General features: G+C 37.0%; 1 protein-coding gene across 2 annotated transcripts; it reads left to right on the forward strand.

Annotated features, from left to right (window-relative positions):
- The first annotated feature begins 8,306 nt into the window (after positions 1 to 8,306).
- BIRC3 (baculoviral IAP repeat containing 3) lies at positions 8,307 to 25,300 on the forward strand. Of its 2 annotated transcripts, XM_082339938.1 has the most exons (10): positions 8,307 to 8,798; positions 9,572 to 9,674; positions 13,067 to 16,211; positions 16,319 to 16,418; positions 18,083 to 18,161; positions 18,952 to 19,000; positions 20,590 to 20,832; positions 23,950 to 24,204; positions 24,473 to 24,514; positions 24,631 to 25,300. In XM_082339938.1, exons 3-10 carry the CDS (start codon positions 15,359 to 15,361, stop codon positions 24,822 to 24,824), a joined length of 1,815 nt encoding a protein of 604 aa, XP_082196064.1. In that variant the 5' UTR covers positions 8,307 to 8,798; positions 9,572 to 9,674; positions 13,067 to 15,358; the 3' UTR covers positions 24,825 to 25,300. The 2 variants fall into 2 exon arrangements, with proteins under 2 accessions (XP_082196064.1, XP_082196063.1); XM_082339937.1 differs by lacking the exon at positions 9,572 to 9,674.
- The last annotated feature ends 1,555 nt before the right edge of the window (positions 25,301 to 26,855 follow it).

Raw genomic sequence — 26,855 nt, forward strand, 5'->3', positions numbered from 1 at the left:
TATCCAGTTCACTAATTATTTCTTCATTAGCAGTTTGAGTATTTCATCAAGGTTTTAATTTCAATGATTATTTTTCAGCTTCTAGAAGTTCTATTTTGTTCTTTTACAAATCTTCCTGTTTGTTTTTTTATAATCTCTTGCTCCTTACCCATGTTTTCAATTCCCTCTTTTATTTCTTTAAACATCTTAGATGTACTTCTTTTATATTTGGTGATTCTAATATGTCTTGTGACTTTTACGTGTAAGCTCATATTCGTTGGGGCTCCATCAATGGTTTTGTGAGACCTAGTATGAGGATGCATTCCTCCAGAGAGAAACTGAGTTTGCTCCTGCTTTGCAATTTATTGTTTTTAAAATAGATATGTAATGTTTCATGGTCTTGACATATAATTTATTCATCACTTCTCTACTGGCAGAGATCATGGGGTGGGGCACAAAAGTACTGTGTATTTCTTCTTCTTAGTATGGATTACATTTTGAGGTTTTTTTTTCCTCAGTTGAAGTGTTAGATAACTGTGAAACACTGATACAACCTAACACATTCCTGTGACTAATGATGTAAGATACTATCTTAGCCTGAGAAGCATCATTCCCCAAACAACTGTACTAATTACCCATTCTGAAAATGTAAAGAACTGTCATATTTGTATATCAGACAGCATCAACCTCTCATAAGAGCTAAACTTACTGACTCTATGTGTCAGAAACTTTTTGAAGTACCCATAAGTATCAAATCATTTAATCTTCACAACACTCTTAAAAAGTGTGTACTATTATCCCAATTTTACAGCTGAGTTGTAATGGGTAATTTGCTCTAGACACTACTGTGTTAGGCTTTCCGGAAGCAGAAGCTAGCACAGGGATTCAGGAACATAGTCTCCTGAGAGTGTACTTACCACTCTTCAAGAAAGCCTGCAGCAAATGCGGGCAGGGGGAATGAGCTGAGTCTAAGCCTGACCCACAGGCGAAGGGCAGGGGATGGTAATGGTAGCAGCTGTGGTAGTGGTCTCAGCGTCACGTCAGCCAAGGGTAATTGTCTAAACTGGGACGCAGGTGTAAGCTGTTAGCAGCTCTGAACCATCTGGGGTTTAGGTGCAGAGGGACATAAGGGGGATCTGGGTTGAGTACCAGCAGTGTCTGCTGCAGTCACATAGCTGGGAAGGGGAAAGTGGGGTTCAAATCCAGATCGTCTGGCTCCAGTTTTGCACTGTTGCCGCTACAGGGCCTCCTGAAAACTCTGCTTCTGCTGCCTTCAAACACCTCAGCACTGTCTACCAAGAAGCCCCTGACTTGCCAAGCCAAGCACTGCCTCCAATTTCCTAGACAGATAAGAGCTTTTTGACTGGAGAAAATTTTGTGCCTATTTAATTCAGAGGTTTCAAGACCAATTCAACAAGAACTGTCTTGTTTCCATTGCTCCCAATTCAGAAAGGCCTATTAAATGCACATTTTGCACTTGCCCAGGGCCAGGACTAGGGTACACAAACCTGAGAGGAGTGCCTCCTGAAATTTTGTGTCCTACGTGCCTCTCTTGGTTTGCCCCAGTGCCATTGAGAGAGGAGCTATGATCCTACACCCTCTCTTCAGACAACAGAGTCTACTTGACCCTAAGTATCCTGGTACTTCCTTATGTTCCCTTCCTATACTTTATCCGTGGGGAAAATGGTAGAATGAGGGAGGTAGGTATCCTGATCACTTCAGTTTTTAAAGCTTCTGGGACTTAGGAACATACTCAAACTTACATATGTATGGAGTCAGCCATGGAAGGCTGGAAAGAGCTGAGAATGGGGAAACAAGGCAAAACCAGAGTCCTCCTATATTATCTCTCTTTGGATATTATCTCTCTCCTGCAACCTCTTCTGGTCTTCTTAGCCTGGTTCCTTTGCACTAAACAAGCTCCCCCAGGTCTGAGAGTGCTATTTCCTAGCTACCATAGGGAACTGTCCGTCCCAACATTTTCACCCTCGGAGGGATCGCGCATTCAGCTGGTTTGGCTCCTGTAATAATTGGTCAGGTCCTAGGGCAGACACCTAGTGGTTTTCAGCCTTTGATCATGAATTGGCCTGCTTTATCTCTCCATGCACCAAACCCCAAATGCTATAGGAGCTGCGAAGTGCTTTTACCTGTGACCTACTCCAGAGCTTGGCTGATGTGAGTCTGGGCCCACTACCACAGCTGCTATGGCTCTAAAACTCTGCTAGTAAGTAATATTTACTTCATGGGATCAAATGTAATAAGTATATATTATCATGTGTTTCTCTTCATTCAGCTACACAGTAATAGTAATTAAAATAAATTGTTGGCTTTTAATTAGTTCTTATCTTCTCTACCAAATTTAAATATTTTGTTGTAGTTATAGCCTATGTTCTCTTGGTATCTCAATTATCTTATTTCCATTTTTTCCCCCTCATTGCTCTTCTTTTCCAGCCTCAACTCAAAAATCCTAAACAAAATACTAGGAAATTAAATCCAGGAATATATAATAAGGATATAACACCATGGTCAAGTGGAGTTTATCTCAGCAGGGTAAGGCTTATGTAATACTTATAAATTAATGTATTTCTCCATATGAATGGAATAAAGGACAAAAATATATGGTCATATCTATAGATACAGCTTCCATTTATGATTTTAAAAGACTCCTAGTAAACTAAGAATAGAAAAATACTTATCTATGAGAAATCTATGGTTAACATCACTTTTTCCCTAAGATCAGGAATAAGGCAAGGAGGTTGACTCTAATCAAGCCTATTCTTCGTTGTACTAGAGGTCTCAACTTGTACAATAAAGCAAGAAAAAAAAAATAAAAGGAATGAAAATAGGAAAGGAAGAAATATGATTGTTTCTATAGATGACATTATAATTTACTGAAGAAAATATAGAAGAATCTAAGAAATGACTACAGTATGTGAATTAAGCAAGGTAGATCCTGATACTAAAATCAATTTTATTTCTCCATACTGACAACAAATAACTGAACATGGAATTTTAAAATATTATTAACAATTAAAAATCTAAATTTAAAAAATAGTATTTAAAATAACATCAAAAATATGAAACACTTAGGAATAAACAACAAAAGATGAGAAGGACCTTTGTACTGAAAACAAAACAAAACAAAAAATTAAAGAAGACCAGATGGAGGGATATACCATGCTCATGGATTAGAAGACTCAATAACATTAAAATGTCACTAATTCTCAAACTGATCTATAGATTAAATATAATGCTAATCAAATTCCCAGGAACTTTAAAAAAGATATTCACAAAATAATTCTAAAAATTATATGAAAATTTAAAGGACTTAGAATAGCCAAGACAATTTTGAAGAACAAAGTTAGAGGACTTATTCTATCTGATATCAATGTTTACTATAAAGATACAGTAATCAATACAGTATGTTATTAGCATAAGGACAGATGGATTAATAGACCAGAATAGAGAGTCCAGAAAGAAACCTCCACATGTAAGTTCAATTGATTTTTGATAAAGACATTAAAGCAATTCAATGAGGAAAGGTGTCTTTTCAATAAATTGTGTTGGGACAATATTTAGAGGAAAAGAATGAAACTTGCCCTCAGCTCACACCACATGCAAAAACTAACTCGAGATAAATCATACTCCCAAGTGTAAAAGCTAGTATCACAAAGCTTCTAAAAGAAAACACAGAAGAAAATCTTTATGATCTTGGGGTAGGTAAAGATTTCTTAAATGGGATATAAAATGCACTATATATAAAAGAAAAAATGTTAAATTAGATTTCATCAGACTTAAAATAAAAGAAACTGGTAAAAAAATGGCAAAAAGCAAGCCACCAGCTTGGAGAAAATATGCACAATGCACATATCAAAGGACTCATATTCAGAATATATAAAGTACTCCTTTAAATCAATAATAAAGTCAATTGATTCAATTTAAAAATATACAGAAGATTTGAACAGGCATTTCACAGATGATGATGTCTAAATCATCAAAAACATATGAAAATATATTCAAAATCATTAATCACCAGGGAAATGAAAATTGAAAGTAGAGTGAGATACCGCTACATACACAAAGAAGAGGTCAAATTTAAAAGGTTGGCAATAGTAAGTCTTAGAAAGGATGTTCAGCAACTAGAATTTTTTTTTTATTAATTAATTTATTTATTTGTGGCTGTGTTGGGTCTTCGTTTCTGTGCGAGGGCTTTCTCTAGTTGTGGCGAGCGGGGACCCCTCTTCATCGCGGTGCGCGGGCCTCTCACTATCGCGGCCTCTCTTGTTGCGGAGCACAGGCTCCAGACGCGCAGGCTCAGTAATTGTGGCTCACGGGCCCAGTTGCTCCGTGGCATGTGGGATCTTCCCAGACCAGGGCTCGAACCCGTGCCCCCTGCATTGGCAGGCAGATTCTCAACCACTGCGCCACCAGCGATGCCCCCTAGAATACTTATATATTGCTGGTGGGAGTGTAAAACGGTGCAAACACTTTGTAGAAGTTTTTGGCAGTTTCTAATAAAAATAAATATACGCCTACTCAATGGCAATTACACGTCCAGATATTTATGCAACAGAAATGAATCCACAGGTTCACAAAAAGACTTGAACTGAAATCTTCATAACTTCACTCTTCATAAGGAATCAAACCAGGAAATAACCCAAATGTTTATCAGCAGGACAATGGATAAACAAACTATAGTATATTCAGCCAGTGGAATACTACTTGGCAATAAAAAGAACAAATTACTGGTACACGCTACAATGTGGATGAAACTAAAAATAGGTAAGTAAGCCACCATTTAAAAAGGGGCAAAATTCATCACACTGAGAACAGGCCTGTCTATATTAAATGATATTTCATTGTAAATTTCTTCATCAGGACTTGTTCAAGGCTGATCTAATTGTATTTTATTTGCAAGATACGAAGTTGTCAACAGTCTAAGAAATTCCCAGAATTTACAATGACTCTCATATCTACTTTGGAATTAGAATGGCATGTTCCCTTTGTTAGATTTCACTTTTACTTTCAGTTCTAGGTTCCTGGTTAGAAGCTTTATGTATTTCTTTAATTAAAAATGTAAAAACTTACAATAGCAGTAGGCTGGAACTGAAGTTGTTACAACCATAGTATTATGTGGAATTCCTTCCAGAGAAAGAATGTTTTTTATCATGATTACCCTCAAGGAAAAAATACTTTAAAGTTGATTATTTAACAATAGGATATTGAGAACACACCACTGTCAAGAATTATAAAGTTCCAAACCAGGAATGGGATGGAAAACTCTTTCACACACTTCTCATACCTTGCTTGCACATTGCAAATAGAAGAAAACTGGCAGACAAGAGATAGTAATAGCCATATGTCTGTCTACCTTGTCACTTTCCTCAAATATTTCCTTGCTTATTTCTGTCTCTGAAGAGTATTTGGAGAGAAAATATATTTAGGAAACTTGGATGTTGGGAGGAAAAGGGGAGTTTTTACATAAAATATTTGGGATAGTCAAAGGGTTACAGGGAAAAAGTAAGATATTAAAAATTTGGGTGCAGGTTTAGGCTAGAGAAGCCCCAAGCAGCTAGACTGACTGCATTTTTGTCAGTCGGTCAACAAAGATTTATTGAGCACCTTCTGTTTGCAGGTTCCCCACTAGTGCTAGAATAATGCGGTTAATGAAATACATACAGTCCTTGATCATATGCAGCTCAGAATTACTACAGGAAAACAATTACTTTTAAAAAAATCAGGGACTTCCCTGGTGGCGCAGTGGTTAAGAATCCGCCTGCCGATGCAGGGGACAGGGGTTCAATCCCTCGTCCATGAAGATCCCACACGCTGTGGAGCAACTAAGCCCGTGCCCCACAACTACTGAAGCCTGCGTGCCTAGAGCACGTGCTCCGCAACAAGAGAAGCCACCACAATGAGAAGCCAGTGCACCGCAACAAAGAGTAGCCCTCACTCACGGCAACTAGAGAAAGCCCGGGAGCAGCAATGAAAACCCAACACAGCCAAAAAAAAAAAAAAAAATCAATAATTAAAGTTGTGCAAAATTTTGCAGAGGAGACATATTGATCCACTTTAGGCCCTGACAGGTCTGATCCCAACTTTTATTACTAGTTTGAAGAATGTGGGAATCCTAGTTAGTTCAGGGTTTCTTAGGCCATGGTCTTTAAATTGGGATAAGTGATCCCTTGGGCAAACTTACCAAGTATTTACAAAAATTTAGCATTGGGTAAGCGGGAACTCAAATAGTTTTAAGGGAATTAACAACCTGATCCTCAATTTCTACAATGTAGTTTTTCCTAAAACTGATCTGAGTGAAAACAAGAGCTGTCACGGCTGCCAGGCTTGTTCTGTCTTCTCACCAACCTTTTCACAATGGTTCTTTCTTCTTAAAAAAGACAGGCTCACCTCTCACGCATCTTGGGTTTTCAAATGGTATAGTATTGACCATGGATATAAAATATTCCTGGACAATTAGAAATAACTGGTGTTAATGTTGAGAAAATGAATGACTCTAATATCTGGGTATAGAGTTATCAGATAAAATATAGGTCACCCAGTTAAATTTGAATTCTAGCTAATCAATGATTAATGTATTCAATGAATAATATATTACATGGAACATACTTATACTAAAAAATTATTTGTTGTTTATCTCAAATTTAAATTTAACTAGGTATCCTGTATTTTAATTGCTAACTCTGGCTACCCTATCTGGGTAAAATTCCTGTGGTTTCCAAGTCACTGATTTCAACAAAATTGAGTTGTCTACTGATAACTAATTACATTTTAGGATTAAAGATCACTAAAGAATTTTTGGGCTATAAAACAGATGTTAAAAAATTGTGAAAAAATCGATATAATAACATTTCTTCTGGGCCTATCTACTTATTTATGTGAAAAAGATTTTTCAACACTTACAATCTTTAGAAACTAAAAAAAAGGAAGAGAATCTATGCTGAACCCTATAATATTCTAGTAATAGGTAATATTAACACACACTTGAACAAATTGTTCAAATATAAGCTGCCCCACTGAGATTGCATTTGTAAAAGAATTTTACTTTCTATCTTGAGTAATCATCAACATTTATATTTAGATTGTTTTGATCAACTGACTTTCAATATACGTACTGAAAGTAATATATGATAATGCAATCAAGGAGAAATTTTTCTTTAAGTTACAGCCTTATGATCACAGGAAAAAAGTTAAATTTCAATTTATACATATGTTTGTTTCAGAAATATGTGCCAGAGGGATCATAAAGATGTCCATTATAAACATATATTAAAATTCTGTGGGAGAAGTAGAATGTTCAAGGACAAAAAGCATTGATATAATATTTCCGATTATTAAAGATAAGCTGATATATAATGACGGGGGGTATCAAATGGCTATGGTATTTGTAGTCCATTGAATACATTTAAAAGACTGCTGATCAATTTTATTCTAAAACATCTATGTCTACATTTTGTAGTTCCTTAGCAACTACAACTTTTTTGTTTTAATCTTAAGTTAAAAATATGCAGAGGAATATAGTTTTTCAAAATTATTTTGGTAGGTACATGATCATAAGTATATAAGGATCACAAAATTTTTTCCACCATCTCAAGGGTGAGTTGCAAATGGCTTATAAGGTTTTGAACTAAGCAGGCTCCAAAATGAATTGAAATCTCCGCATAAGTAAACTTAACCTTTTTGATATATTTCCAACTGGAACTCTAATTACTATGGGCAGCCAAATCCACCTAATCCAGAAGATACGCCAGCTCATCCTGACTGTACTGCATTCTTGTTTCCATAGGATGTTGAAGTACTGAGTAATATTATGGGTTCTGCCTTTAGTGCTTGACATCTTTGATTTACTGGAAGGCAGGAAAGTCAGGTGAGCTCTCCCAAGCCACCTGTTACCCTGGCATGTTACACTGTCTTTAGATAAATGTGCTTAAATTTACTGCTTAGGCAGGAAATGTTGAGGAAAATATGGCAGTGCAGTTAGACTCTGACTTCAGGTTTCTATGAGACTGTCATGGTCATTTAGACGTCTCCCCTGTGAGACAAAAGGCTAAAAGGCGGAATTTGTTTTATAGCCAACTCCACCCTGGTTATAAAGACAACCAACGAACCAAAAAAAAAAAAAAAAGATTTCAATATAGCAAACTAAGATGGTAATCTCAATCTTTTAAAACGCTAAAAATAAACTGAAAAGGAGAATCTTGTGATTTTTTTTTTTTACAAACCCCTACATTTCCATTCATGCTTTACAATTATAACAGAATTAGAACAAAAAGTAAAAATTATCAGAAAGAGTTCACAAAGTTTCGCGGTTTTTTTTTTTTTTATTATGTGGGAGACGGACCTTTTCCAGTCAGGCTGACCAATGCTCATCTTCCCCCTCACAGATTATCAAGATTTCCTCTGACCCACGAACAAAGAAGTAAAGGTATTTCAGTAAATGCCACGCCGATACGCCCCGGTTAAGAAACAGTCACGCTTTTCGGGTCATGGAAATCCCCGAGTGGGTCTGCCAGGCCACTGATTAAGGGGAAGTGTGTGTGGTTATTACCGCTGGAGTTCCCCTAAGTCTTAAGAGGAAAGCACCAGCGCACAAGCAAACCGCTGGGAGGAGTGCGGGACAAATGGAGCGGGGTTGGGGTGGGGAAGGGGAGGAGCGGGGTGGGGGGGAGGGAGACGTTTAAAAGGCAGCGTGAGACTCCAGCCCGCACCGAACAGCGGGGCGACGGCTGTCACCCGCCAAGACTCGGCCGGCACAACCCCACTGCCGCGCACCGGCCGGGGGCGGCAGGCCGGCCGGTAGACCTGAGGTGAGTGAGCGAGCGTGCGCGTGCGCGCGACCGTTCGTGTCTGTGCGCGTGTCCGTGCGCGCGACCCCCCAACGTCTCCGCACTGCGTCCCGCGCGGGCGGGGGTTACGTCTGTCGCTCGCCTAGGGGCGCACGGTAATCAGACCTGCTGCAGGGCTCAGAGGTCGGCTCCAGGCTGGCTCTCGAGCCGACCAGGGACGGGAAGAGAGTGGGAGCCCGGGCGGCCCTTCCCGGCGCGGCCGCTCTGGTCTGGCCGGTCCTCGCCGCCGCCCAGACTTGCCCTCCAGCCCGTGGGGCCGCCGGGTCCGGCGCTGCCTCGCCGACACTCACTTAACGTCCGCCTTCCTGCCGGGTGTGCAGTTCCTGTTTTCCTTTTGCAGTGAGTCAGTGGAATGGGGAAGCTTTGACAGTTGGTTTAACTCGATTGCCAAGAGATATCACCGGGCCTTAGACGGTGCCAGATGAGCTTCAGCACAGAGCCTAAAGCAGAGCTTGGGCATAGTAAGGACTCAGTAAAATCTTTTTTTAATGGACAGCTGGAGGAGTGTTCCCAAGTGGTGGCAGAAAGAGCAGATTTTTAGTGGTTTTCCTGGTGATCAGCATGGAAACCCTGTAGTGCTCTTAATCTAGTTAGTAAAGTGCTGGAGGTATTTACCCGATCCTAAACTAACAGTAATATTAACTTTGTTTGCCATTATTTGTTGCTAACATTAGGTGTTTCTAATACCCGCTATATTCAACGACTCCCTTAGAAGACCTCACATGTGTTTTCAGGTTTAATTCTCACAGTCCTAAGAAGCACTTGCCCAGGATCACACCCCTGGTATGCGGAGACTGAATGATATTGGAAACTCAAGATGTCTGACTCCAAAGCCTGGTATTAAACCATCACTGAGCAGACTTTGTAGTCATTAATGTAAAATTGATGTCCTTAACACCATGCAAATGAGGGTGCTGCAGTCCTGGGGGGCTCAGTCAAGTTAGCGAAATTCACTTCTCAGGAAAAAGTCTTAGTGTCTACATTATATGCCAGGCTGAATGGACGGTAGGAGTGGGAGGGCTGGTACAGAGCTGAAACACGGTTCTGCTGTGAAGGAGCTCACAGACTAGGGGGAGGCAGAGAGAAAAGGCACACTTAAACTCCAGTGTCTGAGACATGGATGTGCTAAGTGCCCCAGAGGATAGACACACCCAACATCGCTGGCATCAGGGAGGTTGCCCACTAGAAATGAGTAAGAAGAGATGAGGTTGGGGACTTGAGCCAATCTGAGAAGGAGCCACGAGAAAGGAAAGAGGAATCCCAAGAGAGTGGTATCAGAAGCCAAGGGACTAGAACATTTCTTAGAGGAAGTGGACCCCAGTGTCAGGTGTGAAAAATTCCACTGGTTTTGGGAAAGAAAAGATTGGTGATACTCATACTGGGAGTGGTTTTCCACAGACGTAGAAAACAAACATGGTTACCAAAGGGAAAGGCGGGGGATGGATAAATTAGGAGGATGGGATTGACATATACACACTACTATATATAAAATAGCTAACAAACAAGGACCTACTGTACAGCACAGGAACTATACTCACTATTTTATAATAACCTATAAGGGAAAAGAATCTGAAAAAGAATATATATATATATATATATATATATATATATATATATATATAATTGAATCATTGTGCTGTACGCCTGAAGCTAACACAACATTGTAAATCAACTATACTTCAAATAAATAAAAGAAAAAGAGAGAGTGGTTTTAAGTGGTGCTGGCTAAAGCCAGTTGTATTGGGAGACCTTCACCGTAGACAGTTGTTCATTTCATTTGGTTGTGACGTGAAGGTGAGATACAGGGTAAGTTGCTAGAGTGAAAAGTAGGGTTGAAAGAGGGTTTTTTGGTTTTGTTTTCATTTGAAAGCTGAGACAGAATTAAGCATGCTTGTTCTATTGAAGGAAAAGACCCAGTAGAGAGAGTTGAAGAAATGAAGAGGATGGGGTTAAGAGCAAGGTTTCTGAGGCCAGTGGGGGAGGATGGGATTCTTTTAAGTGAGGCAGTAAGTGGGTTGTGAGCAAAAAGGGCATGGATTTGAGAATGTGAAAGGAGTACTACTCAATGATGTCTCTTTTCTTTGAGAAATCGAAGGCAAAACAATCCACTGAAAGTGAGATGGGGAGTTGTGGAGGAGAAATTTGAGGAAGGTATTGAAGGGTTAGAAGAGTTGCATAGGCCAGTGGGCTAGGCTTAAGAAGAATTGCTGAGAGATAGTGAAGGGCCAACCAAGGTGGAGTCTGACGTCATGCCGGTCTCTGTCTACAAGGTTGTAGATCTTCCCCAGCAGCATTTATAATTCTAGGTGTCGGAAATGGTTAAGACAGAGTTTGAATGGATCCAGGGTTGGCATCTTGGCATATTTTTGTATATTTATTGTATAACTGTTGCCTAAATGTCCACAGACATGCCTTGTTTCCACATCAAAGCTTCTTTAGGGTAAGATCTGTGTAAGGGGTTTGAAATCTCAACTGCATAGGGGCCAGGCAGGTGATATAAATGAACAAAACTAGGGGTGTCTTTTTTAAACAAAAGCACACTTTGCTTACATATTTAACATGTAGGAATAGTCTTCCTTTCCACAAAGAAATATGTCACTCTCATTTTTCTCAAAAAATGTCCCTCTTTGTTTACCTTTCATTTTTGTTACTTTTGATAGACACAGGTATTAGAACAATTCCATTTTCTTCATATTTCTACTGTGAGAAAAACAACAGTGCCAGCTCAGTGACAAAAAGCAACTGACAGTCTCCGTATCAGAGTGCCAGAGGGGAGAGCGTGTGCCTTCCCTAAAGGGTGCAGCCGCTGCTCGTCACTAGCTGATTGTTGCCATGCAGGAATATATGCCCGCGGTAGCCAGATCTTCTGACTTTTCAGGATAAGGTTGGGATCTAGAATGTCATGGGAAATCTCTTACTTTTTTTTTTTTTTGGCCCCTCCATGTGTGGCATGTGGGATCTTAGTTCACTGTCCAGGGATTGAACCCTCGCCCCCTGCAGTGGAAGCACGGAGTCTTAACCACTGGACCACCAGGGAAGTCCAGAAATCTCTTATTTATTACTTTTTTTTAAACAGAAATCCCTTTTTTAAAAAATTTATTTATTTTATTTTTATTTATTTTTGGCTGCGTTGGGTCTTTGTTGCAGTGCGCGGGCTTCTCCTTGCAGTGACTTCTCTTGCTGCGGAGCACGGGCTCTAGGCGCGCGGGCTTCAGTAGTTGTGGCTCGTGAGCTCTAGAGCACAGGCTCAGTAGTTGTGGCGCACAGGCTTAGTTGCTCCGCGGCATGTGGGACCTTCCCGGACCAGGGCTCAAACCCATGTCCCCTGCATTGGCAGGCGGATTCTTAACCACTGAGCCACCAGGGAAGCCCAGAAATCTCTTACTTTTAAATAATGTTGGTAAGGGACTTCCCTGGTGGCACAGGTGTTAAGAATCCGCCTGCCAGTGCAGGGGACATGGGTTCGATCCCTGGTCCGGGAAGATCCCACATGCTGCGGAGCAACTAAGCCTGTGCGCCACAACTACTGAGCCTGCGCTCTAGAGCCCACGAGCCACAACTACTGAAGCCCGAGCACCTAAAGCCCGAGCTCCGCAACAAGAGAAACCACTGCAATGAGAAGCCCGCTCACCGCAACGAAGAGTAGCCCAGCTCGATGCAACTAGAGAAAGCCCGTGTGCAGCAACGAAGACCCAATGCAACCAAATAAATAAATAAATAAATAAATAAAATTTTTAAAAAATGTTGGTAATTAACTAAAACATTTAAACGTACTGTGGTATTTTTCCAAGAAAAATCTTACTTGGAAAACTGGTGAAATTCAAATAAGGCCTATAGATTAATTAACAGCATTGTATCAGTGTTACTTTCCTGGTTTCTATGGTTATACGTGGATATGTAAGTGCAGGATATGTGGGAACTCTTATTTTTATAAGTTTTCTCTATGTATAAATTAATTGCAAAATAAAAAGTTAAAAAAATTAGTGAAATGCTGGAGTCCAATTCTGTACAAGCCAAACATAATACCTCTGCTGGCCACCAGTTTGAGCCTTCTGGTTTTCATGTGGGATTTCTTGGCCTCTGCCATACCTAATACAGCACCTTGTATGTCACAGACATTCAGTAAATACTAGTGCTCTGCTTTGGAAAAAATGTTTAAAAAGAGATCATGGTGTTACATCTATGAATTATTTGACTTTTTAAACTGTCTTTTTTTTTTTTTTTAACAGGTTTTACAAAAGAGACGAACTGTTCTACTTCTTCTAGGTTTATTCCAGTTTTTTCTATAAGTCAAAACATCTCAAAATGGAGGCCTAAAACTCTTAAAAGGGACTTAGTCTAATCTCCGGGAGGTAGTTTTGTGCATGAATAAACAAAGTAGTTAACAGGAGTTTTTGGTATCCAAAGAATGTTAATTTTAAAAATATGATCTGGTTATAAGAGGTATAACTATAAAGTAATAATAAGTTTGATTCTGAATATGATTTGTGGATATAAAGAAATGATTGTAGCTGGGACATATTGTTGAACTACTTTTTCAAAGTTGGCCAGGCAGTCTCCCACTGGCTGCTGTGTAGAATAGAAAAAAGTACCTGTGTTTGGTAAAGATTTAAAAATGAGTGACAGTTATCTAGAACAAAGGGTTAATATTCAACCCTCTGCTAAATTAGAGAAACATGCATATAAAACCTTTGGCATGTTAAAAGATTTCTGCGATGACAAAGAAATGTCAAGAACAAAACTTTTTGATAGGTGCAACAAATTTAGAGCAAGTATGAAAGATAAACGTGATGATTGGTAAAGAAATTAACCATTTATAAGACTGTTGATATTTTGAAAGTCAAAACTTTAGTTTGTTCAAATGGGCTGTTATTTCTGAGAATAATTAGAATGAGAATGATGACTGGATGGTTACATTTTGGTAAATGAACAAACTTATTCCAAAAGAAAATTCACACAGAGACAGTAGTAACACCAAGAATGAAAGGAATACTGAAGTTAGACATAATAATTCACCTTTGAGGGCAATTTTCACTGGTATTTAGATATGTTTCTTCTCCCACCTGGAAATAAAGCATTGAAGTCTGCAGTAAAAAGCCCCAACATATGTGGGACCCAGGAAGCATGCTTGCAAAACACTTCTAGAAAAAAAAACCATGGTGACTTGTTTATTGGTTATTACTGACATTATTGACACAGAACCTACTTACTAAAAGCTACTTATAATTGAGAAATTCTGAATTTTGAGATCTCTGCTGTTCAAAAGAAGTGGATTGTGACAAAATAAATCTATTATTTTTTGTCATGATAAATTCTGGTTCAAGGTATGCTACCTGTGAAATAATTTCTGACGAAAGCCAGATTTTTTTATCCATCTTTTTTTTTTTTTGATTATTTATCTTAGCTTGCAGACTCAGCACTCTGACTTTTGAGTGTTTTTAAAAGTAAATCCATTATCAGGAGATTTGATATTGGTTCTCAACAGCATGAAACTGAGTCTAAAAGACCAAGTGAGCAAATATATTCATCTCTGATAATTTATTTGAAATGCAATGTTTAATTTGCTAAGATCTAGTGGTATTGCTATGACTAAGCAATCTGGTACCTATCTATGGGAAGTAATTATTATTTAATAAATCTTGAAACCAGGTCTTGAGATGTATGAACCAATTCTGATACTACTTAAGCTCTTTATTTGGAAGAAAATTTTGAATTGTTTTGTTCTCCCTAATAAGATGGTTGTAGGAAGAAAAATTAATTTGAGCAAGATTTTGGATAGACTGTATTTCATTGAATCTAAGATGTCATCATTTGTAAAGCACACCATTATTTTATGTACCTCTAAGAAATAAAAATGCTGTTAATTAAAATGTGACATGCCATTCATTAATTGTAAGATACCTCTCCATAGCAGAGATATTAAAACATGCATCTTAGAATCACTGAAATATGATAGTCCATTCTTTCCCTCTTTTGAGGTAGGTCTTATGCTTTTTTTTTTTCTGGCTACCAAATTTCACAATTTAAAAAAAGCAAAATAAACATAGTTTGAATATTTTTGTGTGTATAGAACACTTACACAGCATAGCTTTCCACCAAAACAAACTAGGTATGTGAGACATTTTACCTTCAGGCTGACTGGATGTCACTGAAGCATACTAGTGGAGAGGGTGACCTACCTGTGGAGATACCTGACACTAAATGGCATCTTGATAACCTAAAGCACTCTACACTTTTATGAAGGGTTTTAATTTTCATCACAAGGTACTGTGTAGCATCATGTTTACATTGTATGCAAGAGTATACAAAGGTGCAGGTACTTAATTGGCCCTTAGAATGTATCAATATAGGATTTAGAATCTTGCCATTCTGTAACCCTAAATGCATAGAAGAAAAAAGAATGAAAGATTTCCTGTTCTTAGTGTTCAATCTAGTACTAAAATTAATAAAAATCAAAACCCATGCACAAAACTACCTCCCCAGAGAAAGGCTAGTCCCTTTTCCTCCCCATCCATTTCATTATGAACATAGTAGAAAATAGCATATTCTTATCAAATTTGATGAAAAGTGCCAACATGTTTGAATTGAAGTATGACTTTTCATGTGAGCTGTACCGAATGTCTACCTATTCGGCTTTCCCCGCCGGTGTTCCTATCTCAGAAAGGAGTCTCGCTCGTGCTGGTTTTTATTATACTGGTGTGAATGACAAGGTCAAATGCTTCTGTTGCGGCCTGATGCTGGATAACTGGAAACAAGGAGATAATCCTATTGAAAAGCATAAAAAGTTGTATCCTAGCTGTAGCTTTGTTCAAAATCTGAATTCAGCTAACATCTCGGGAGCCACTTCTCAGCCTACTTTTCCTTCTTCAGTAACAAATTCCATGCACTCATTACTTCCAAGTTTGGAAAACGGTGGCTATTTCAGTGGCTCTTATTCAAGCTTTCCATCAAGTCTTTTGAACTCTGGACCAAATCAAGATTTTTCTGCCTTGAGGATAAGTCCCTACCGTTGTGCAATGAATACCGAAAAAGCCAGATTACTTACTTTCCAGATGTGGCCATTGACTTTTCTGTCACCAACAGATCTGGCAAAAGCAGGCTTTTACTACATAGGACCTGGAGATAGAGTGGCCTGCTTTGCCTGTGGTGGAAAATTGAGCAACTGGGAACCGAAGGATGATGCTGTGTCAGAACACCTGAGACATTTCCCCAACTGCCCATTTTTAGGAAATCAGCTTCAAGGCACTTCAAGATACACTGTTTCTAATCTGAGCATGCAGACATATGCAGCCCGCTTCAAAACATTCTGTAACTGGCCCTCTAGTGTTCCAGTTCATCCTGAGCAGCTTGCAAGTGCAGGTTTTTATTATATGGGTAAGAAAATCTGATAATAAAAAACAAATATTCAACATGTGTTATCTCATACATTTTAGTGGTCAAATTATATGTATTCATAAGTTTTGGTCCAAAATTAATTTTAGGTCACAGTGATGATGTGAAATGCTTTTGCTGTGATGGTGGGCTGAGGTGTTGGGAATCTGGAGATGATCCATGGGTGGAACATGCCAAGTGGTTTCCAAGGTAATTGTTTTGAAATTTTCTTTTCAAGTGTGTGTGATTATTGTGAGAGGAGTTATATGTGTTTACCTTATAATCAACTGTTACTTTATTCTGTCTTTGTTTCAAAAATACTTTTATGAATAAACTTAGGAGGGATTACTTAGAAAAATAATTACTTAAAAGGTTTCGATGGAAATTTAAGATAAAGAGGAAATAATTTAGGGTTTCTTTGTGTGTGTAATTAATATATATACATGTATATTAAAATAACATACACTCATTATAAAACCAAAGTTACACATTGTAGGAAAGTACAGAGACAAAAAAAATTTAAATGTCCAGAAATCTCACCACCTAAAAATGACCACAGTCACCATTTTAGTGAACATCCCTCCAGAGACATCTCTTTATGCATATGTACATATATAGATAAATGTATACAATTTTACATGAATTAGATATATTTACTGTTTTGAAACTTTTTTCAGTCAACATGCTTTGAACATATTTTCATTTATTCAACTCTCAATAATATTAACTGATTACCTATTATCAGGCACTATTGTAGATGCTTAATATACTCAGTTGAACAAAACCAAGACTCCTGGTCTCATATGCTAAACTTACAGCAGGAGAGGACAGACAATGAATAAAAACTTAATAAATAAGTTATATAGCATGTTGGAAGATAATATGTGCTATGGATAAAAAGAAAAAAGGGAGCTCGCTAAGGGAGATCAGAGGCACCAGTCTGGTTACAATGTTAAGTAGGGTCATCAGAGTAAATATAAACCCATCTCATCTGTTTTGATCACTACATAGCACTTTGTTGTCAACACTTCTGATTATTCTATACTTGTTTACACTCTCCCTTTTTTACTAAAATCAGGTAGCCTATAATTATATTTTTCATGGTCAACACTTTTAGTATTTTTAGTGTTGATTACTAAACTTAGTATCCTAACATTTGCATCATATAATTTTTTATATATACTATGTCTTCATTTATAGGAACTTTGCACTCCCCAAATATTTCAGAGTTCAAAAATTATGAAGATTAAAAAGAACACCTTACATAGACATTTTTAAAAAGTGCTGCTAGCTTTCTATTGTGGTAATTTTGTGAATATATAAAAAGAACAGTAAATTTGCTTTGGTAATGTCATGAATTCATTTCGTACTTAAATTTGACCATGGATGTATATTACCTAGAAACTACCAAACTTGTGAATGTCTGACTTCTTAGAAAATGTGTTCAGCTTCCTCATTCTTTCTATGTATATTTTCAGCTTTTAAACATACAAAGCTTATGTATGAACAGTATCATTTATTAGGGAAATTTCTACCTGTCTCCTTGGCTCGTTATGAATGTTCAGAATGTTTTTAGGAATCTTAGAATAGTTGAAGAGAGCAGCAAGGACCTCGGAGTGGAGACAGCCTTACTTATCTCAGTGGACTGAGAGCCTCACAACCCTTATCCACATCAGCCTTGGCCGATTACCAGTTACAGCCTTCCTCTTGCTTACATCATCTTGCCTTTGAGTGCAGTATCTCTTATCACTGCCTATAAGCTAAATGAATAGTCAAGTGGTTATAATTATGTTTATGTTCATTTGAAATATTTAGTAGTCTACAAATGACCAGATTAAAATAACCCCCCAGATTTAATTTCGCTTACATTTTAGGTGTGAGTACTTGATACGAATTAAAGGACAAGAGTTCATCAGTCGAGTTCAAGCCAGTTACCCTCATCTACTTGAACAGGTAGGGACAGTTTTTTTGTTTTTTAAATCATTCATTAAATTGATTTTCTGATAAATTATTTTCTGATAATTACAGAGAGTAGTATTTTAGTGAAAAGACAAGTCAATTTAAAAATACATTTTCTTTTTTCAACACTCAGCATGATCTTAGAGAGTGCTAGTCTTTGGATAACAGCAGATCCAGAATTAGAAACCTTCTGAAAAATAATATTTAAGTTATGTTTCTGAGTATTTCTTCAACTAAGTTGCAATAAATTAAATTATCTGAGGAAAAAAATTGACTGGATAGTAACATTTAATAGTTTTACTATATAAATTTTTCTTAAAAGGATTTGAGGAAGATAATTGTATTGCTCTTTCTAATCTTCCCAGAAAAGCAAGTAAGAACTTAGAGAATAGTTTGAGGGTCAAACACTTCCTAGCCACAGTCAATGGAAATAAAGGGTCCAGCTTATCCCAAAGGAGCACCCAGAAAATGGAAGATCTTTGGGATGATAGGCAAACAGTGATTGTCTTACAGGTCAGTGAAAAGGTGTAGCCCTTTTCCTGCCTTAATGAAAATGGATTTTATTTGTTAATACACACATACACACGCACACATGAAGAAACTCTATTGGTTTATGGCCTACAGAAATGCTGTTGAATGTAAATGAAATTCTGCTTTTGACATAAAAAATTATGTTGCCAGTAAACAAGTCAGTTTGCAATAAATTGAATAAATTAGGTCTCTTGATTAATTTTTGTTGCAATGAACAAGATTTACATTTTAATTTATATACATTTTTTTGTAGCTGTTATCTACTTCAGACAATCCAGAAGATGAAAATGCAGAGTCACCAAGTATGTATACTAATACTAATTACTACATTTAAATATTAGAACCATTTGATACTGTTAAGATTGAAAGTTGATACTTATAATAATGTACATTTATATTATGATTTATAATTTACAATGAATTTTCAAATACATTATTGGTATTTTTCAAATTTTAGTGCATATCATAATTGCCTGAGGAACTCTAAAAAATATTACAGATTTCTAGTCTCCACTTTAACCCTACTAAGTTGAATCATAGTATCTGAAGGTGGGGCTTGAGCATCTATAGTTTTAACAAGCTTCAGACATCCAGCCTAACCCTTGTTCTCAGACCAGTGTGGGAACGGGTGCACTATGACATTAGATTGCATACATATTCTTTCTATGAAACGGAGAGAGTAGAAAATAATATTCTCATTTTTCAATAGGTACTCAGAGGCTCAGAGATGTTAAGTGACTTGTCCACCACCTTAAACTTGAAAGGTGATAGAGCCAATATTTGAACAAGCTCTTTTCCCTTATCTAGTGTTAAATTCAATTCAATAAATATTTGTTGTGCTTCTGCTATTCTGGGGAAAGAATAGAGAACAGGATAAACATAACACCTGCTCTCATGAGCTAGTGGTCTAAGGAATACAGGCAAATACACAGATAGGAGAACAGTATGGAAAGTAAAGTGTGCTCTGAGAGCACATGCGGGACAATTAGCCCAGACTTGGAAGATCAGAAAAGGCTTTCCAGAGGAAGTATTTGTCTTAGCACAGAATCAAAGGGAAGAATAGTAGTTAACCAAATAACAACGGGAGGAAAAGAATATTCTTGACAGAGAGAACAGCACATGAAAGACTTAAGTGACAAAAGAGAACAGGCACACTTGAAGAACTGAACAAAATTCTGTATGGCTAGAAGTAGGATTTGTGAACAGATAAATGAATGAAGCAGGCTAGCTTAAGAGTGGTCAGCACTGTAGGCAGAATTTGACCCAAGAGCCGTCAGTTTGTGGCTTCTGGGATAGAAGGCGAATGAGTAAGTGGCAAGAGATGAGGCTGAAGGGGTAAACAGGGTCCAGATTGCATAAGATATTGTAAGGCACAGTTGAATGTTATCCTAAAAGCAAAGGAATTGTTGTTGGAATTTAAGAAGGAATGTGACACATTCAGATTTGTGTTTTTAAAAAGTCATTCTGGTTACAATGTTGAGAATGAATTAGACAGGAGCAATATTTTAGGAGGCCATTGCAGTAATAGATATGAGTGATTACACTTGGCCTCTTTCAAAATTATGTTAAACATATTTGATTTAGAAAGCTCATTTGTTCATTCAACATGGGGAAAAAGGAATCTCAGTGCTGGTGGGGATGATCCCAACATTCTGTTTCTTTCTCCCACTCATATTTATGCCAGATAATGCATATTTTGAATCTGAATGCAATATTCCATATTCCTATTTTAGTGACTGAACATGTATATCATTATTTTAAATTTAAGAAAGGTAATACAAAATAGTATCTACACATTTTCTGGGCCTTATGTTTTTGATATTGTAATAACTCGCAATTTAGAAAATATACAGACTATCCCAATATGTTTTAAACTCTTTATTCCGTATAGTTATTCATTTTGGACCTGGAGAAAACCATTCAGAAGATGCAGTCATGATGAATACACCTGTTGTTAAAGCTGCTTTGGAAATGGGCTTTAGTAGAAGGCTGGTAAAGCAGACAGTTCAGAGTAAAATCCTAACAACTGGAGAGAATTACAAAACTGTCAGTGATCTTGTATTAGATTTACTTAATGCAGAAGATGAAATAAGGGAAGAGGAGAAAGAAAGAGCAACTGAGGAAAAAGAATCAGGTACACATATTTACTTACAGTCTCCATTTCTGTAAGGATGTCACTGTACATAAGTTATTGAAAATATAGTCAATCCAGTGGATTTTAAGTTCAATATTCTGCATTTGAATTCTGAAAACTTTTTTCACATTAAAATATATTTGAGTTGCTTATTAGTAAATTGAAAATATAAGTAAATATATTGAGTGAAAGCATTGTTTCCTGCTTTTTCTTAATTTCTATTTTTATTCTGGGTAATTGACTGTGTATGTAATTATTCATGGCACATTTTTGATCCCAGACTAGTTGCTCACTCCTCTTTGCTATAAATTGGGGTGGGATCAGGGACAATTACTAATTTTAATATTAGCATAACAGTGTATCTCAGCCTGTGACTATAAATTAATGTACAGATTATGATTAAGTTTCCTATTTGCCCACACAAGAACCGAGTTCCCCTTTGGAGTGCCCCTCTGTTATTTAGGGGAGCTCTAAGACACTGTTTCCCATTCTCCCAAGACAAGTTATCCATGCCCTTCCATGCTAGCCTTGTCTGCTCCCTGTTGCCTCTACTGTGTTGAGGCTCATCCCCTCCTCTGGATGAGCATGTTCATTCTCATCTGGTTGCTCCACTGCCATCATCACTCTGGCCTGGACAAAGAGAAATGTTGATCTCTCCTTTGCCACTCCTTCCGAAGCATGGACCAGATCCAAGAGTCCTTTCAACACAGCTGAAAACAGACTACAACTTTTAACAAGCTCTTACTGGAGATTTAGGGATAACAGAAGGGCATTACATCACAGATGGCAGTTGACAGCTATAATTGTATGTGGCCTCTCTTGGTGCCCCTAAGCCCGTCCTCATGAATCTCTTTGCCTAGCTCCTGATTCATCTCTCTAGCTCTGGCCAGTTTTAACAAGTGACTAGGAAAGTCCCAAGCAAAGCTCAGGCCCCCAAATATCCACAAAGCCCAGAATGAGAAAGGTTTGCCCCATATCCTTGTCCAAGGCCATCTGGGACCTCTTTCTTCCCAGAATGGTTGACGGTGAGATTGTCCACTCCATTCCCGGAAAAATCTACCCCTGGCCAACCCAGACAAACATATCAGATCATAGGAATACAGCATCCTCTATTTACCAAAGTGTGAATTATTCAGTTCTACATGTCACCAGTATAGCAGCAACGTAGTCCAAGTTCATCTTTGCCCAGCCAAGTTCTCCTTTTCATTGTGAAGTGAAGATAGGGCTGCATGTCCTTCCTGTAGTCCTCTCAGTCTTACCACTGGTTGTCAGTGAACACCTGCTCAAAGAAGAGAACACCCATTTCCACAATTGTTTATAGACCCTTAGAAGTCTAAAGCCATCCAGCTATAAAATACTTATTTTTCTTCCAAAAAAAAAATCAACAGTTTCCAGAGATGACTCCAAGTCAACAGTATACAATAACTTGGATTATCAAAAATACCCGTTAGCTTCTCAGCTCACTGTTATATCCATACTACCTAGCACAGTATCTGTATATAGTCTGTGCTCAAGAAATATTTTTTTGAATGACAATGAAAATACTTACGTTTACGTTACTGATTATAGTTTCCCAGAACAGTAAGTGAGTGATTTCTTGACAGATGAGTAAATAAAGAGGCAACTTAGGATATTTTTTCCAAGATAAAAGAATAATATGCTTCAAAGGTTTATTCAAGTCTTCACCTCTTATAAACCAGAATACAGTCTATGACTTTGAAGTGAGACTATTTTCTGCAGCTACTAGCAATCCAATTTTAGAAATCTTAAGAATTTCAGAGAACTTCTTACATTAGTTCAAGTAAAATGTAATTAAAAAATTAATGTACTTTAACATCAAGTATAAATTATATTTTAATTTTCTAAAATATCACTACTTCTTAACCATAGGTTACTTAACAATATGTTAAGTTCTAATTCTTCCATCCCTCTGGCTGTTATTTCTTTGTTCCTACTACTGTTGAAATTGCCAAGGCCTGATGGTTCATTTGTTCAACAGGTATTTGTGGAACATTGACTTTGTGCCAGACACTGTTCTAGGTCCTGATCCTTTTCTCATTTATTCTCAGAGCTTCAATTCTCTTCAGAATGTATATCTCGAGGCTGGACTTTCTGACTAAGCACTGTTTTTTATTCCTTACTAAACAGTTCTATTTATATGTCCTATTATTTGACAAAGTGAGAGTTTCTAAAATCTAATGATCATCTCCCCTCAAATAATTCTTCTTTAGACAGCCCAACTTCTCTTTTTATTTTATAGAAAAGCTTTATGGATCATGGTAAAACTATATGATAGTTAATTAATAAACTTGGAATCATAAGTCATATTCCAAAGAGATAATAAAATTGCAGAGTTTCAAATGTAAAATATTTTACCACTAGATACAAAATCTAGATTTGGAAGAAGAATACAGAGATCGTATAGGACAGGAAGGTATTGACAAGTAGGATTTATTTTTCAAAATGCTGTTAGTGCCTTTCCCCCCTTACTATAAAACATTGAGGTAATAGCAATATCATGTCTAAATTTGGGAAATAATAATTAATTAATAATTTCATCTTAAAATAGAACTTTAAAGAAGTTTTATGGGTGACTGATAATTTAAGAAAAAAATGTTCTATCATTTTAATTCCCTTGATTTTGCCTTTCCCCACTTTGACTAGATTGGATTAAAATTTCAGTTTTATTTGGTTCTAAGTTTTATTTGGTTAAAGGATTGGCAGTATTGCAGAATGGTAGAGAGCATAGATTATGAAACCAAATTGCCTCAGTTTGACTTTTGCTAGTTGTGCATCCTTTAGCAATTTACTTGCCTCACTGTACCTCTATTTTCTTATCTGCTAAATAAGGGTACTAGTACCTACCTCAAAGGGCTGTTGTGAAGATGAAATGAGTTAATACATGGAAAGTGCCTACCACAGTGCTCAGTGTTAGTTCTTATTATAATTAGAGTTATTATCAAGCACGGGGCATCAGGTACCCCCAAAGCTAGCAATGAACTTCAGTGCCAACTGATTATGAATTATGGTTTTTTCATTCAGTTATATGTGTATATGTGGAAGGAAGTTTGTGGACAGAGTTTGAACGTGATTGTGTTTGTGTTTTTTTCTATAAAGATGACCTATCATTAATCCGGAAGAATAGAATGGCACTTTTTCAACATTTGACTTGTGCGCTTCCAATCCTGGATAGTCTACTAACTGCCAGAGTGATTAGCGAGCAAGAACGTGATGTTATTAAACAAAAAACACAGACATCCTTACAAGCAAGAGAACTGATTGATACTATCTTAGTAAAAGGAAATTTTGCAGCCACCATATTCAAAAACTCTCTACAAGAAATTGACCCCATGTTATACCAGCATTTATTTGGTGAGTGCTGGAAAATTACTTTTGGAACTTCCTAGGTCAATTGAAAATACGCTTTTATTAATGATTTGTGATTATTGAAAATAATTCAACCTAATTTATAAACTATTAATTGTACAAAAAGATTGAAGGCTTTCATTGCCTTGACATTATGAAAATTATCTATAGTATTTGGCCAGAGTCTAAACTGTTAGTTTAAAAATATATATTCTGTGACTAAATATTGTTAATCTTATTTGTCATAGTAATACTTTTGCTTTTTCTCCCTTAGTGCAACAAGACATAAAATACATTCCCACAGAAAATGTTTCAGGTAAAATAGTATTAATAATTTAAATCAGTAGAAAACATTGTTTTTTATTTTCTTGGCTTTTCATTGGAGGAGAAGCAGCAAATTGCCTTTTATTAAAATTTTTTTTCTCTTCTTAGATTTACCAATGGAAGAACAATTGAGGAGACTACAAGAAGAAAGAACATGTAAAGTGTGTATGGACAAAGAAGTGTCCATAGTGTTTATTCCTTGCGGTCACCTAGTAGTTTGCAAAGATTGTGCCCCTTCTCTAAGAAAATGCCCTATTTGTAGAGGTACAATCAAGGGTACAGTTCGTACATTTCTTTCATGAAGAAGATCTAAAACTTTGTCTAAACTTTAGAATTAGTAGATTACATGTTTACATGTATTGTAATTTTAACTTTGATACTGATTTGGTTTCTTTAAGATTTCTTATTTATTTACAACAATTTTGTTTTATATAAATATTTATGTAAAACATGAACATACATATTTTATGTAGCAAGGGAATGATAGGCTTTTGTTTTCGTGAACAAAAAACAGGGATAGCACTATAAGCACAATACTAAAGGAAAATTTCAGCACTATTGAAATTGTAAGTGAAGTAAAATTTAAGATTTTGAACTGAACTTTCAGAATTTTAAATATTTTGGAGCTGTATTAAGGATCAGGAACATGGATTCTCTTGCTTTTTCCATCAATGTCCTATACATAGAAGGTCTTGATGTTTGTTGAATGACTTTTTCAGGACATGATGTTTTTATAAAGAATTCTGTGAGGAACATTTTAATAAAGCAATCAAAATTACGCTTGTTCTTAATACCTTCATTTCTATGATAATCGGATAGTTTACTGACTCCCAGCCTCCTTCCATCCCTCCCTAAGACCTCTTGAATATTGAACTACAGTTTAGATCCCTTTCTGTAAGATGCTTCTTCATTTATACTTGTAGAGCACAGGGGTCAACCACACCTGGCTTTAATCTATAGGATTTTATAGGATGTCTGAGTCAAAATCAAATAATCTTCCCAGTAAATTTCTTTATTCATTTGTCTGTTGATTCATTCAAGGAAGTCTCATGCCTGCCCTACCCATCGGGAAAAGCCCCTAGTTTTATTTTCTCCACTTTGGTATTAATTCTGGGACATGAAAAGTACACTGGTTAGCAGTGTTTGGAACAAACAGCTTGTTCTCATAAAACAATTTGTTCTGTACTGCCAGTGCAGAAAAATTTCCTTCTTTGCATTACTTTTTGGTACTCAACATGTCCAATTCATAATTCTCTATCCTTTGCTTCCTGTAGAGTTTTTAGGGCTTTAAAACCAGAAGTGACACTATAGTTGGCAATAGTCTGGAGAGACAAGCAAAGGCCAATCATCTAAACCAGTTCTAGATGTCTGCTGGAGTTCTACAGAAAGATTAGGAACCAAGCAAGAGGGGGAGATTCCATCTCTTCATTCTGATGCTGGGAGACTACTTAGGATGCAACTGATTTTGCCTCTTTGTTAGAAGATTCAGTTGGCTAGCCTCACGCTAACCACAGTGTCCTGCTGGAGTGCAAGGCTGAATCCATTGTATTATTGCTTAGGTGATTTGTAACTCAGCTTGAAGATAAATATTTAGATAGTATATACCCTTCTTGCAGCAGCTATTTTTTATCTGGTTTTTAGTTCATACTACATTTAATATTTGAACTTTGCCATCTCCACTGTGAAACTCTTGCTCATTTCTCATTTTGGTAATATATGTATAGCTAACATAACCAACTTATTTATCCAAATATTTTGTTATCTGCCTAAGTGTTAGTTAAATTGAAATTTTGTTTTGGAAAAAAAAAGTCACTGTAGATAATAATGGTAGCTTCACTTGCTGATGGCATGTTTTTAGGTGCTTGACATTAGGCATGCTTTTAGGTGCTTGACATGCATTCATTCATTTGATTCTCTCCCAACTTCACCCACCATCCAACCTGGACTTCAGTCCCCAGAATTGGGTGGATAATTCAAACCTCAATATAAAATATATAATAAGCGTTATAATTCAGAACTTTGCAATGGGCTTAATTTCATACTTAGGTTATGCTCCTTATAACTTCCATCCATTCTTTTTATCCATTTCCTTATATTACTTGATACTATTAGCCATTAAATTCCTTTGCAGTCACAGGCAATGTCATTCAACCATCTTTACCTCTTTTTGACGTCTTGCACATCATAGTAGACAGTGTGGATGTTACCATGTAAGTTCCAGTCAAAACTATCAGATGGGATGTTTAAGAGATTCACTATTTTAGAAGCAACACTAGTACCCTTGAAACAAAGAGTATTAGTAGGTCAGGATTACTCATTCTTTTGAAAACTGT

Source organism: Balaenoptera borealis (genome assembly GCF_965194805.1).
Source record: "Balaenoptera borealis genome assembly, chromosome: 11".
NCBI classification, from domain to species: domain Eukaryota; kingdom Metazoa; phylum Chordata; class Mammalia; order Artiodactyla; family Balaenopteridae; genus Balaenoptera; species Balaenoptera borealis.